We start from the raw sequence: 14,226 nt of genomic DNA on the forward strand, positions 1-14,226 counted from the left end.
GGACGAGGAACATTGTGGCACAAGGCGGGAAAATAAACACAGGAAAGAAGATTTTCTCAATCGTCTGCATATGTGACCTTTAATACACCAGCATGTTTGTATTCATCAGTGATTTCATCAAACCATCACTGATAATTTGGTTTGAATAAAACTAAACACAAACCCAATTTATTTGTTGGGAAAACAAACAAGCTTAGACTTCAGCTGTCTCATTAACCTGCAATTTCCATCCATCCATCCATCCATCATGGATGGATGGATGGATGGATGGATGGATGGATGGATGGATGGATGGATGGATGGATGGATGGATGGATGGATGACGACAAAGAAATACATTTTGGTTTAAAGGTTTTTCAATTCTCTCCAGTCACCCTGGGCCACATGTTTTGGTCATGTCCATCATTGGCCAATTTTTGGACTTCAGTCTTCAGTTCACTCTCAGTAATTGGTGGAGAAGCTATTCACCCCAACTTTCTAACTGCGATTTTTGGAGTGGTGGAAGGAGGTATAAAGGTATTTTCAGCCTTACAGAGATGCAATTGCTTTTGCATCACTGATAGCCCGCCGTCTCATTCTGCTCAATTGGAAGAGTAAGACCCCCCCGGCCTTTTCTCAGTGGATTCATGACCTGATTATGTTCCTAAAGTTAGAAAAAATTAGGCACTCCCTACGCGGGTCAGTTGAGAAATACAACAAAACTTGGTCACTATTTCTTTCACATGTCCAAAGCTTAATGCTACCATAAGGGGTGTGGCTATTTTTGTTCTTATGTAGCTGTGTATTGCATCATTAACAGTAAGAGACTGCGTGCTGTAACATTTTGTTCATCTTCTCATGACGTTGTGTTGACTCTGCAGAAGTTTGTGTATAGCGGCCTCCTCTCCAATTGTGTTTGGTCAATTTTGTATTGTTGGTGTGTATTTTGACATGTGGGTCCATGTGTGCGCTTCTAGATGAGGTTTTGGTCAGCTAGGCATACTTTTCTTTTTTCTTTTCAATGGTTGTGATAGGTTGGTACTGTGGTTTTTGATTTCAGTGATATATCGTGAACCCTGACTTTACATCCTGATGGGGGGAGGGGGGGTGACTAGGGAGGGGGGAGGGTGGGGGATGTCCGATTATTCCATGATCACTCAATTGAGTATAATATGTGAATAAGAATGTGAGAAAAACAAATAAAGTCTATCTAAAGGTTCTTCAAGAAACCCAAAGGAGCAGCAATGTGTCTCATGCTACCACCTATTATTTTAAATAAGATTGACGTTTTTTTGTTTAGTTTAGGTTTTTTTTGCCTTTACAGCTAGTAGCTTAACTATTACTCCATGAGACCTTCTATGGAACCGTAATTTGTAAAGAGCCCATTAAAGTTATCTTAATTTGTATCCAGGCTGTATTTGGTACTTAACTCTGGTTGGTCAAAACCCCTTAACATAGCAACACATGGGATAACCTTATCTCATGCGTCATCTCAAATCCGTCTGCAGAAACGAGTATTTCAACATTTTAGCATTTCAACACTGACTGTTGACACTGGCAAAAACACTAATTACCACATCAGGCTATTCTTTAGAGTGGGGAAATAATGACAGTTAACAGACACAGATATGAGAGCAGCCTGGGGAGCTACCGGGCCTCAACCATCTCCTATAAGGAAAAGTGGAGCAACATCCTTTACTGCAATCCAGGCAACAGCAGCAGAGCTAGTGGGAACATCTCTAAGTTGCCAGCTGCTACAACCTAAGTTCAATCAGTGATTATAGAAACAAGGTTGTGACCTTCACCTCAGTTATGTTTAGGTGAGTCAACTACAAAGCCTCATGAAGGAGGATAATTGAATGTTAACAGTAATGTCAACATAAATATTCCTACGGAAGTCCTGTTCATCTTTTCTAGCGTTACCTTCAATGTTCGGTTTAATGTGAATTGTAACAAAATAGCAAGTTGATGTTTTGGCTTGACTTGGGGTTGAAATGTTTAATCTAATGTTAATTTTTCAACAAGGAAGCTGATAAGAAAAATAATTTTAAAATTCTCTGGAATTTGGAGGGACAACTTTTATATTTAGGTGGATAAAGAAAACAAAACCATCTTTAAATCAAAATGTTGTGTCTTTCATGTCTTTCTTCTCTTCAGTACTGACCAATCCAAGCCTCCTCTGTTGTTGCCATTTACCAAACCCACTTTACAACTCTTCCACCCTTTTCAAAATCAGTTTTTATAAACCCCTTGTCTTCCATCCATCCCCTCAGTGTTCTTTCGCCAAAAAGCGCAGCGGCTCCCAAGGAGACATAGTGTCCCTCTGTAAATGTCATTTTCTCTCAAGTGGAGGGAGGTGGAAGGACACAAAGAGGGTAAGTAAGGTGGGAGAGAGTTCATGTTGAGAGGGTGCCACTCCCTTTTTTGCCCTTTTAGGCTTAGAGAAGCAATGGAGGAGCATGTATATGCACAAAGAGGGGACAGAGGGATAGACGGAGGGAGCTGATGCTATCAGACGCATTGGATGACTCATCCAAAAATCTGTCTGCCTGCTGCCTGAGAGGTAATACTCAGGAAGAGAGATAGCTGTGAGAGACAGACAAGTAGAGAAAGACATGAAGACAAAAAGATCTCAACAGTGGAGGGTAAAAAAGCAAATGTGAGAGTGCGAGTAGGCAAAAAAACCAGGAAAAAAACAGATCAAAGTCAGTATGAGAAAGCCTGTGAGTGTGATGGATCCTAATTGGACAGTGTCTGCAAAGGCATGCAAATGAGAAAGGCAGTGTATTGTGGATAAATGGTAAATCAGTGTATGGGGGGTGGAAGTCTTGCACTACAGGATGATTAATACCACAAAAGCACTCAATCACAAAACTTTAATTTCCCATGAAGTGACTTTTTGTCACTGTTCACTTGCTGAACATCTAAATGATTGGTGGTCAGCTGTAATCCAGCAAAATGGCAAACCACCAGTCACCAGCTGCAAACTTTAATATGCAGTTTGTCAGGGAAAGATATGCTCGGAGTTGAAGCTTAGCCATAATTTATGGTTTTAATCAAATATCGAAAGCTCCATCCAAACAGTTCCACGTGAGTTACTTTTCATTCTGTCCATGTTTCTTCTGCAAGTTTGCTTCTTTCACGACTTTATTCACACATAGTAGAGGAAAGTGAAGAAAATGTGAAGACCTGTAGAATACAATTAATCAGCCCTATTTAAACAGACTGACAGGGTAATCTGCTCAAGCGCAAAGAAATGAATTGCCTGCAGTTCTCTGTAAAGAGATTGAGATTTCAATTCTCACACCAAATGTCATGAATAAGTCATCATTACATGCTTAATGTCTTTTAATTCAATTTAACCAATTATAACTCTTAGAAAGGTAATGGTCAATAGACCGTTAGTCAATAGAGGGTGTTAGAGCGCCACTCCACCACTCTCCACGAGGAGAAAGGCAGACCATTACTTATGAGTTCCTTAAAAATGAGTTACAAAAAGCCAGTTAGTAAAATGAATAAGCTGCAAATAAATTGGGTTAAAGAGTGTTCTACCTGTCTAAGGTTACTAATCAGTCACTTATTTCTAGTCTGGGGCTGAACCAATAGCATAGTTCATTTATTTTTGTGGGGTTGTATGAGGTACTAGTCAGAAGAAGGGTATGAGCTACGAGGGATGCTAGCCAGCTCAAATGCTTTGTTGAGAAAGCAAAGCGAGAAATGGAAGGCAAGCTAGGCTATCAACTGTTGCAGACGGGGTCAACTCCTCCAGGTTTTTAAGCTAATTTAAACAAACTCCAACCAAAGCACTCTTCTGGGTGTAAGTGTGCGTATTTTTTCAGCAACCTTCAGCACTTTACTTTGCCATCAATCAGCCCATATAATTGTGTCCTATTCTTGAATGCAACAACTACCACTAAGGCAAGTTAGTCATTATAGCACATTTGGCAAAAGGCAATTCAAAGTGATTCACATTGGACACAAAGGTCAACAAATACTTTTAAAATAAAAATAATATCTTTAATAGTCACTGAAAAAAGCCAATTAAAATCAAAACACAGAAAAAATAAAAACAGCAAATACAGGTTAAAATATTAATATGTCAGTTCATTAGTTAGTTAATAAGACAGATTCAAAATGTAAGCGGAAAAGTTGCAGTGCAGTGTTGTGCGATAAATACTGCAGTTAAATGTATGGTTAAAATGATGTAATAAAAGGTAGCTGGTTGTTTTCTATAACATGAGCCAGTGGAAGAATATAGATGTTAAACAGAAGAGGCTCCAGGATGAATCCTTGGGGGACTCCACATGTGCTTTAGGTAGCCGGACTTTGCTTAAACAAGAACATGTGTTCATCCATAAAAGCTAAAAAAAAAACAGTTACAAATACGAGTCCATATGAAAAATGCTATGTCCACTCAGCTTTGGAAAAACAGAAAAATGCCTTTATTTAATTTATCACAGTGGTGTATGGTCTATTGTTATACTTTATATGGGATACACTGTATGTATGTATATGTATATATTTGATATTGTTATAGCCTCCCTTGAACAAAATGCACCACCCACAACTGAAAGATAGATAACCAGATTGTAAAATAATCTCTCCATCTTTTAATCAAGAGGATAATTTGAAAATCATTAACACTGTTTGTGTCTGTTGGTGAAAAGCTGGGGGAAAAGACTCACAGAAGTCCAGTCTTTTCATTTTAAGGTTGCTAACTACAAAATAACCATTTTTACATTTTGAGTGAAGTGACTGAACAGATGAGATTCACTTAAATTATAGTAGTTGATTGGTATATTGCATTTTTTTCTTTTAACTTGTAGGTAAGCCTTGTTAGCTGCCCTTAGTTGCAGTTGTGTACTGAATATTTAGACATAGGAGCTATATCAATCTACTAATCATAGAACTAGGGACAAAATACTCCTATTAAAGATCAACAACCTTTGTTCTGTCACCAATTAGCCCTCCCGAAGAGACAAATCTCGAGTTTACTGGTGACTTCTCAAACTCAGAACAGTTACAGTTCAAAGTATGAATGAGATGTCAGAGTTTAGAGCTCATGTACTTGTGTTCTAGTTTGAGTAATACTCTTAAGCTAATAGCCCATCACAAATTGAAAATACCAGCTATGGTTTATTACATACAGTTTATTAAGGTAATGCTGGCTTGTAGGTTGGGATATAAGTATGTGCATTTGTACAAATCAGAGCAAGAGAGCAAGAGAAAGAGAGAAAGAGTGGAGAGAGGGAAGGAGTTCGTCACTTTGAAAATCAGTAAAAATCAGTCCCAGCTTTTGCCTAGTCAAGCGATTCATGAACCCACCGATTGGCAGTGTGTGCTTTAAACTGTGTACGTGTGTGTGCACACAAAGGTGTCAATGGTTCTTTATGAGCATGTTTAAACTGTCCATCCTCCATAGGCTTTCATTATGGGGTAAATGAGCCAATCAAACTGATAGCAATCAACCAAACTCACTAACTGCCAATGGGAAGAGGCAGAGTTACCACAGGGGCACAGAGTATAAACTGTGTGTTGACACATTAAGCTACACACAGGTTTGATGGAACAATTAGCCAAATAGCATGTGCTAAAATGTCAATGGCATGTGCTGAATATCATAGGGGTAAATGATCCTGAGAAGATGGTGTGATGCAGTTGGTCACTTTAATTGCTTTCACATACTTCATGCAAAAGAACAACCATCAACACTGCACTAAGAGTTATGGATATAAAAATCGAGATGGAGGGAAAAAAGCATCAAAGTAAAAGCAATGTTCAGCAGGGAGGCATAAAGAATGGTGAAAAGTAAAATGAGAACTTCACAATGCTGTAGCATTTAACAAGAGTGTAGCTAAACTGTTTTTCTCCATTTCTAGCCGAACATTCATCCAAAGAGATGTCTGAATTTGCAGTGCCTTAAAAAACAACTCGAACAAAACAACTAGCGGGCAACTTATAAAAAGGTTCTGTTGCATAAAAGCATGCTGAATGAAGCGATTGTAGGTGGAAGAGCATAAATAAGCATATAGGCTTGTGAATAATAAAAAGACAGCGCGAGTGATTTGAGGTAAAGTGCCCTGAGGTTGGAACAAAGGTTGCCTTGAACGCCAATCAAAGGGAGTCTGTGTCATCAGTGCGAGTCAGAGGTCAGAGCCAGCTCTACCTTCATCAGCCTGCAGCCCCTCTGAACTTTAATTTGGGCAGAGGACGGTGTGTCAGACAGGAAGTCTGCCAGTCTAATTTCCTGTGGGATGTGACCTTTGCCTTGGTTCATAGTCAATCGCATCTGCCACAGTAATTCTGTTATCTAATGTAAATCCCTTTTCGTTCATTCTTCCAAGTCTCTTATTTCCCTTTTTTCAAACTCTCACCTATACTTTCTTGTATCTTCCTTCTCTCTACACTCCCACTGAGCCTTCATTTCTGACGAGCATTTGGACAGTCACTCACGCCCATTTCTTGGCTCCACTTTAAACCGCATAGAAAAAATTCACATCCATTAACGCTAACAGCAGGTAACTTTTCTGTGTTGCTAAAAGCAAAGAGACATCTTTCAAAATGGTTCGAGGACTTGTCGCTCTCGAGGGGACGGAGCACACGTCTTCACAGATGAAAGACCTGCATCTTATGAAAAGCCCACAAGAGCCTCTTTACAGTCCAAGTCCTCTTATGCATTAGCCTTTGACGTCCTTGAAAAGTCGTCTGTCTGCGTGCATGAGAAACATCTCTGAGGGTGTGAATTTGCACTTGCATAACTTCATGGACTGACCTTGATTGAAGAAAGGGTTGAGTGAGGGTGATAAAAGGTCCTCATGTGCCTCAGAATGAAAACTGAGACTGATGATGACACATAAAGTAGATCTGAGCCATGATTCTGAGCTTGGCAACAGGGGCTTGTCTAGCCTTGTGTGACAAAACCGGTACAATGACTGAGTTCATTAGGAATAATGTCAGCACTAATTATATTTATTTTAACAGATGTTAGGTAAGCTATTTGTAAAATATATTGAGTTAAGCTTTGAGTGCATTTAATTAGGCTTCACTCCACCTGAGCTGCCTGTTGTGTCATGTAATAAAGAAGCTGTCCTCGCCGGAAAAACATTTTCAAAAGTAAGGACAGGTCCCCAACATTTTACAGAAAAGGTGCAGGCTGAGAGAGATTCAATTTTGGCATTCATATCACCAATATGTTGTGCCATGGAAGGAAGAAACCGTCTTAAATTAACTTTAATAAAAAAGTCAGACAACAGGGGGCAGCAAAGAGCAGCAGGTAATGTGGCATAATCACTCTCAGTACTCTTCTTCCTTTCCTATTCAAATTACTTCTACTTCTACTATCCGACACATTTTCATGCAGTGCCCACTAGTGGGGGATGTGAAACATCACACTTCCCCACAGAGAAACGTAGCAAGATAAGCTACAGAAACATTGCAAAAGTAGCTTTCTCGGGGCACCGTTGGCCTAGCAGTCTAAGCGTGTGCCCCATATACAGAGGCTACAGTCCTCGTCACAGTGGTTGCTGGTTCTACTCACCGCCTCTACTATTTGCTGCATGTCTTCTGCCACTCTCTACTCCCCACATTTAATGTCTCTCTCCAGCTTTCCTATCCAATGAAGGCAAAAAAAATGCCCCAAAACACAACTTAAAAGAAGTAGCTTTCTACATCAAAGCTGTTTCTCTTTCACTGAACAAGTTTATAGAGATAGATAGATAGATAGATAGATAGATAGATAGATAGATAGATAGATAGATAGATAGATAGATAGATAGATAGATAGATAGATAGATAGATAGATAGATAGATAGATAGATAGATAGATCCAAAGTCATTGTTAAAATGTATAATCTAAAGAAACGTTACTGTATTTGCCGCAAAACATGTAAGCAGTCTGTTGCAACACAACCAAAAAAAGTTGTTTTGAACACATTTCCTGCCTTGGACAATGTGTATAGCCACTCCGCATTCATGATTTAGGGTTAGTATCTAGGGTGGCCATTTGATTTCAGAGGGCACATGCCTTTCCAGACAACCCCCTGGACACGCCCCTGCATTATTCTGAAATGTGGCTTAATATGAATATATACAACTGTTGTTTGTCCTTACAATAACATCACAAGCTTAATTTTAATACCAATGAAAAATGCACCACAGCTTTGTCAGATTTTGGCAGTGTTCCCTCAGCCAGTCCAACCATAAAAAGAAGCTATAAGCCACTTTTATGTGATGAACAGAGTTATCCAACTCTTGTTTACCCAGTAGTAGGTCTTGTTAACTCCTCCAACAAGATCGCCTGAAATAAAAATAACTGATGCTGTATTACTTACAGTGTTGCAGAAACTTTTTAACAAAGCCATCAGCGGATACCTGTCTCAATGTGCGTACCTTCTGTCGGGGTGGTGAAGACCTCTTTAGGGATGTAGAGCTTGTCCTCAGCAGTTCTGGCCCAGTCCTTCATCCCTCTCCGGCCCTTCATGGGGAAGTTGATATCGCTTGAAACTGCTGACACCGGCTCTCGCTGGATGGTTATCACTGTGCAAGAAAGAGATACAGTGAAAGAAACACTTAAATGGAGCAGTGCAAGACTGAGTTGAAACAAAGCACTCTGGCATAAGCGATGGTGATGAAAACGCCCAATCTTAAAGACACACTAATCTTAAATAATTGTCACTGACATCAATATGAGTGTGATTATCTTTAAATGTCTTTAATATTAGACTTACTGAGGTTGTTGGTAACCACCAGGAAACTCTGAAAAGGCTTCTGGGCTTCTCCGATGAGGTGAATAAAATCTTCTAATATCCTCATCAGCAAAGCAGCACCGGGAGCGACCTGTGGAGTGGAGGAATGAAAAAGGCAGAGGAGCATCCATCACCATGTCATCATAATTATAATCCATGGACAACTTTCAATAAGACATGTCGCCCCATTTGACACATTCTTATTCAAAGCATTATCCAGACCACTGAATTTGTTCCACGGCGGTAAATTGTAACCCCTGGGGCTATTATATCATATTTGGTTGCTTGTTTATTGTGTCCAGATGGCAAAGTAAACACACCTAGCCTCAAGGGCATCAAGCTGGGTCACATACAAAACCACAAAAAATGTTCACTGGTACTCAAACTCAAGTGGTAAAATTAATAGATGGCCATTGTGTTTAGTAAACAGGTGTGTTTTTATGACTCTAATGAAAAGTTAATGTGCGATGTGGTCATATTTTACAATACACTCAAATTCACTTGTGCACATGCAAAATAAAGCACTAAATCACTCACCCTTCCTGGTACAGAATATGGTAAAAGGTGCACAAAGACACACTTACAGTAACAGACAAACACACACAAATATAGAGCCATACCTGATGAGCGTCCTCCCATCTCTCTACGTTTTCCATGTCCAACATGTGGCTGATTATCTGGAAGAATTTCTAGACACAAGATGAAGATGTTCTCATTAAGTGCTACAGAAGGCCATTAGATTTTGTTGCCTCATTTGTATGCATGCACACTCAAGTGTTAGCCTTTGTCTTGTAATTTGTAGCTGAAATGCACCCATCAACAATTAGTACTGCAACAGTACTGCAATTTATTCGCTGTCAAGTCTAGTAGCGTAGTCATCAGTACATTGGCATGGTGTAAAACATAAAATAATGGCTGTCAAACAGCAGAATTTTGCTCCCTTACAGGCAGTGAAAAGGAAAAAATGCTGCTAAAAAATCCCTTTGAGGCCACAACTGTGTAGCTGTAGTTCATTGTTATGCACACCTCGTGCAGCAGAAAGTCTAGCTTCCACATTGAATACATTTGCAGGCTTTGCAATAGAATCTGTGTGTGAGAGTGTGTCTGTGACGGCTGTGTTTGGTACGCTTTGCTACTTGAAGGCAGCTTCAAAAGGAGGCTCGGCGAATGTGCTTACCTGCACGTCGTCGGGAGCTGGGATGTAGGTTGCTCTTTTGAAGGTGTCCGTCACATTTCGCAGAATCTCCGTGGAAAAGAGAAGGTCGCCACTGTAGTAGCTCCTCCTCTGCAAGAGCTCCAGGAGACTTCTAACGATCTGAGACATGCCCTCCCCGGCCAGGGTCCTCTGACCCTTCGCGAGATGCTCTCGTAACTACAGTATGTATGTAAGGAAAGAGACAAGAAGTTAAGAAAAGTTAGAAGTTTCACATCTGCTTGTTGCGTCGAGATGATCAAATGAAAGACCATTTGCACTTACTGTTGAATACCTCTTATGTAGCAGATAAAATGTCAAAAAACAACACCAAACACCCAAGATCATTATTTTGTGATTCCGAAGAAATCACAGGAGTGTTTTGAATGCAAGCCAAAAGGGACGTTTTAAGACAGGAGTATACATATATCAGACACGGTTGGATTTCCGTGTTTATGCTTAAAACAGTCGAGCTAAAATGAGGCCTTGCAGCACTCTCAGGCAGAAATTGGATCGCATCACTTCAGAGAAAGAAATGCAGAAAGCAAGACTTTTTGTATGTGAAATGCAACACGAGAGGCTGAGGGGGAGAAAGAGAACAAGCCTGGAAGAACAGAAGATAACAACAATCACAAAATTAATTATTGACTCTGCGTGTTAATGAAAGGTTGTAACAGAAGCTAACAATCAGCTCTGTCATGCATAATCCCTGACCGCCATCTACTCCCGCCCTCATCGCAGAGATTGGAGGAGGTTGAAGTTCACAGAGCAAGAAAACAGTCTGCTGATGAACATGTTCATTAGCTATGTTTATTAATTGATAAGTGTTAGCGCAAAGCTTTGGAGAAGCTAATTAGAGATACCTATAAGCCTTGAGTAAAAACACTCGGAATTCTGAGCAATTTTTGAAAAGTTAAGAAAGTCGACAAAGTTGAACAAAGGTACATGATGGGTGAAAAGCCAAAAAGTAAGACAGGGAGTAACTTTAAAAAACAAAGCCATAACTCTATCATAGATTCGCTAATGAGGCTGACAGGTTGAATAAAGGGGAGTTATGAAAGAGAGTGATTCTGCAATTAACTAGAGCAATTTTCTTTTCTGCTCTTGATGATGATTTTGAAACATTGCACAAAGTTCCTGAGTTTGGGTGTACTTTTGCATTAAAAGTGAACTTACAGATATATGTAAATGTCTATATTCAAGTGAGACGCATCTGGCGAAGCTCGGAGGACCCCAGAAAGCAACTCCATTATTGTCCAGCATGCAACGACGACTAGCAGATCCTAGGAACAGACAAGGGGGACAGTTAATTTACAGATAATTTGTGACATTTGAAGATGGAAACTGTTCAAGAACACATTGTAAATTATGACTGAACTTGGCATCAACTCTTGGCCAAATACCGAAACAGAGGAAGAATTTCAATCCTAAAACCCAGAGCTGTTCTGATTTTTGTATTTTGTTTTTTGGCATTAGGGTCAGGGGTCAAACAACAGGTATCTTTTAAAATAATTTTAATTGGTACAGGAAAACCACCACACAGTTACAGTATTGATCTATGTAAAAGTGAAAAATAAGGTCAGTTCTTTGAATTTTCCTTTCCTGGGGCAAGATAATATCCTGAATACTTCCATCTATTGAATAATAAATTTGAAGCAGGGCTACAGTGTTTGGCAACTTACACCTGCTGGCTATTCTAACCTGGCAGCCAACAAATAAACTGGCAATGGCTGCCAAAATACAGCACTTTACCAAGACAAAACCCATACCCTAGCCAAATAAATAATCACTTACTGACTCGGGCTCTGTCTTTTTATGAGTAATATGGACATAAATAAACAGCAAAGTTTCCCTGTTAATTAAATTTATGTCTATGATCTACCTTAAATGTGATGTACTTTAATCTATAATGTTATCTTGGCAGGGAACCTAATTCAAGCAGACTTGTTTTGAAGATAGAGCCAACACTGTTTTTTGAAAGAGCACTTTTTTTTGGTATGCATCCTGAACCACATCTGCTCCTGGCTTGAGTTTCAATGAAAAACGTACCTAAAGTGACAACATTTTGTTCTTGTTTCTGCTATGGTTGGTACAAAGGCAGTACAAAGAAGAAGGTTGTTCAGCAAGCTGTTTCAGGAGCTCAGCAATACGTTTTACACAGAAGAGGTTCAGCTGCATTCAAGCAGGACATTCCTGCTGTACCAACTAAAATGTTGAAAAAACATCACGAGGAAGTACTGCTCCCACTGTCTTTTTATATCAAAGCTCAATTTTACTATTTAATCATAATTTTGTTGAGAAGTCAACAGTAATTTCAACATAGGGGACACAGAAGTACTATATCATTTTAAGCCTAAACTGTGTCGTCATTCAGCTGGTATATCATAATGCTATTTACTAAATATTTTGGCTACTACATGTAGCTGTGTCATTATCCCACTGTAGTATCAGAGGTTACTTGCCCCTCTATAAATACAGGAAGAGCATATTTTGTTGTTAACCCTGTTTCTGAGGCTTTTTACCTTCTCTTCCTTAATCACTAAGTCTAGGTCAGCTTGCCAATCTTAACACCTGGTAGCTAGCTTGAGCAGAAGCTAACTACCAGGTGGTAACATTAGGGGGGCTGATAATGTTCTGTTTCTCCTGCTGGACACTTTTGGATGCCTGATGGAAATGTTCCTGTTTTTTTTTATGTTTTTACTCTTGATTTTTTTTGTTTATTGAGTGGAGCATCTTGAGGGTTTTTTTCTTTCATTTCAGCTGCTTGTGATGCTAACAACCAGTGCTAACATATGTTCATTAGTAAGAAGGAAGTTAAGAAGTAAAACTGTATCTGTAAGCTAGCTGATAACTATCTAGCTGTTGTGTAAGAGCTAACATCCTGACAAGAACAAGAGTCTTCTTTGGCTCCTGGTATTACCCCCTTGTATTTTCTGAATATTGATGTATTTCATTCATTCTCCCTTCCTTGTTAGAACTGCTCATTATAACTAAGGGTCTGCCCACCTGTGTGGCTAATTAAACTGTTGTTGCTAACTATAGACTCATGTAGGTGCTGGATACTAACACATGTTTGTGTGGATAACAAACTTGTATTGCCCATATTGGGTCTATTTTTGTCACACATTTCTAAATGAATCTCTAAAAAATATTTCTGTCTCTCACTGTTGCTAGCCAACATTGCTCTGTGTAATTATCAATGCTAACTTGGGTGCTAGCGTACACTTGTGAGGCCTACATCCCACCTTTTGGACATTTTTAAAGACATTTTCTAGGCTATTGTTTTGTGTCGTATCAAAATTATTGTTCTAAGGCCAAACAATCATCAATTCACACAACCTCTGGCTGAAATATGCTAGCAGCTAAAATATATTGACTAAAGCAAACCAAGTGACTGACCAGTGGCGTTAGTTGGACACTTGTTGTAGACAGTTTCTCCAGCTGATGCTCTCTTCCATGCCATAGCAAGAAGGTGCTCATCTTTACATATCTCATGAGGAGCTGTAAATGTGGGCGAGAAATACACAGCAAAAGTGAAATGAAGTACATTCGAACATGCACACTGCAAAAGATAAAGAAGAATCCCCACGCACATGCTCCCACAGACACATACATAGTCAGCGAAAAAACAAGGGAGCCAGAAAAGCACAAAAAAACAAGATTCAAATCAATGTTCTCCTACAGCGGCTCCAAATCTTATTCCCTTGTACATTGCTCAGTGCTCTCTGTCAGTGTCACTGCCTCAGTACAGTATCTCATTCCCTCTTCATCTTACTCCCTCTCTTTATTCATCTGTTTTCCCCCTCCCTCTCTTTCATAACCCTGATGAAAAACGGGGGAGAGTGTTCTGAAGATATTCCAAGGGGGGCAGACGAGTTTTGGCAGAGGCGATGCAAAGAGATGAAGAGGGACGGAGAGTGAAAATAGAGGGAGAGACGCAGTGAGACGGAGGGGGGAAAAAAATATATGATGTTCCCCTGCAATGCCAACAGACGAGATCTTAGCCTTAGTGTAAAAGCAGCTTGAGAGCTACTCAAAACAAAGGGGTCATGTTGGAAGCTACACTTTAAAGTTTATCATCTGTAGCCCGGAAGAGCTCACTGCAAGAATGTACATGTGTTTCATTCAGGGTTGCAGAGAAAATAAGCTTTCATATTCACATGCACACTCAGATTCAGTCAAGAGGGATGTTTATTAAAACACACTGTTTCCTGCAGCGGCTGACACTCTGACATTGAACATCTCACCCTCTATCAGGCAGAGAAAGAACAGAGAGCGCGCAAGCGAGATTAGTACGACAAAAACAATGTT

The 14,226-nt window shown here is 39.7% G+C and overlaps 1 protein-coding gene across 1 annotated transcript in view; it reads right to left on the bottom strand.

Moving 5' to 3' along the window:
• The window catches only part of adgrb2 (adhesion G protein-coupled receptor B2), a 196,702-nt gene that overhangs the window by 95,848 nt on the left and 86,628 nt on the right, over positions 1 to 14,226 (bottom strand). Inside the window, exons 8-13 of the mRNA XM_034705611.1 lie at positions 13,315 to 13,416; positions 11,092 to 11,198; positions 9,901 to 10,095; positions 9,344 to 9,412; positions 8,706 to 8,814; positions 8,368 to 8,514 (exon numbers count right to left, since the gene is read on the bottom strand). Coding sequence (XP_034561502.1) covers positions 8,368 to 8,514; positions 8,706 to 8,814; positions 9,344 to 9,412; positions 9,901 to 10,095; positions 11,092 to 11,198; positions 13,315 to 13,416 — 729 coding nt within the window. The remainder of the gene's footprint in view (positions 1 to 8,367; positions 8,515 to 8,705; positions 8,815 to 9,343; positions 9,413 to 9,900; positions 10,096 to 11,091; positions 11,199 to 13,314; positions 13,417 to 14,226) is intronic.

The sequence above is a fragment of the Notolabrus celidotus genome, chromosome 16, assembly GCF_009762535.1.
Source record: "Notolabrus celidotus isolate fNotCel1 chromosome 16, fNotCel1.pri, whole genome shotgun sequence".
NCBI lineage: Eukaryota > Metazoa > Chordata > Actinopteri > Labriformes > Labridae > Notolabrus > Notolabrus celidotus.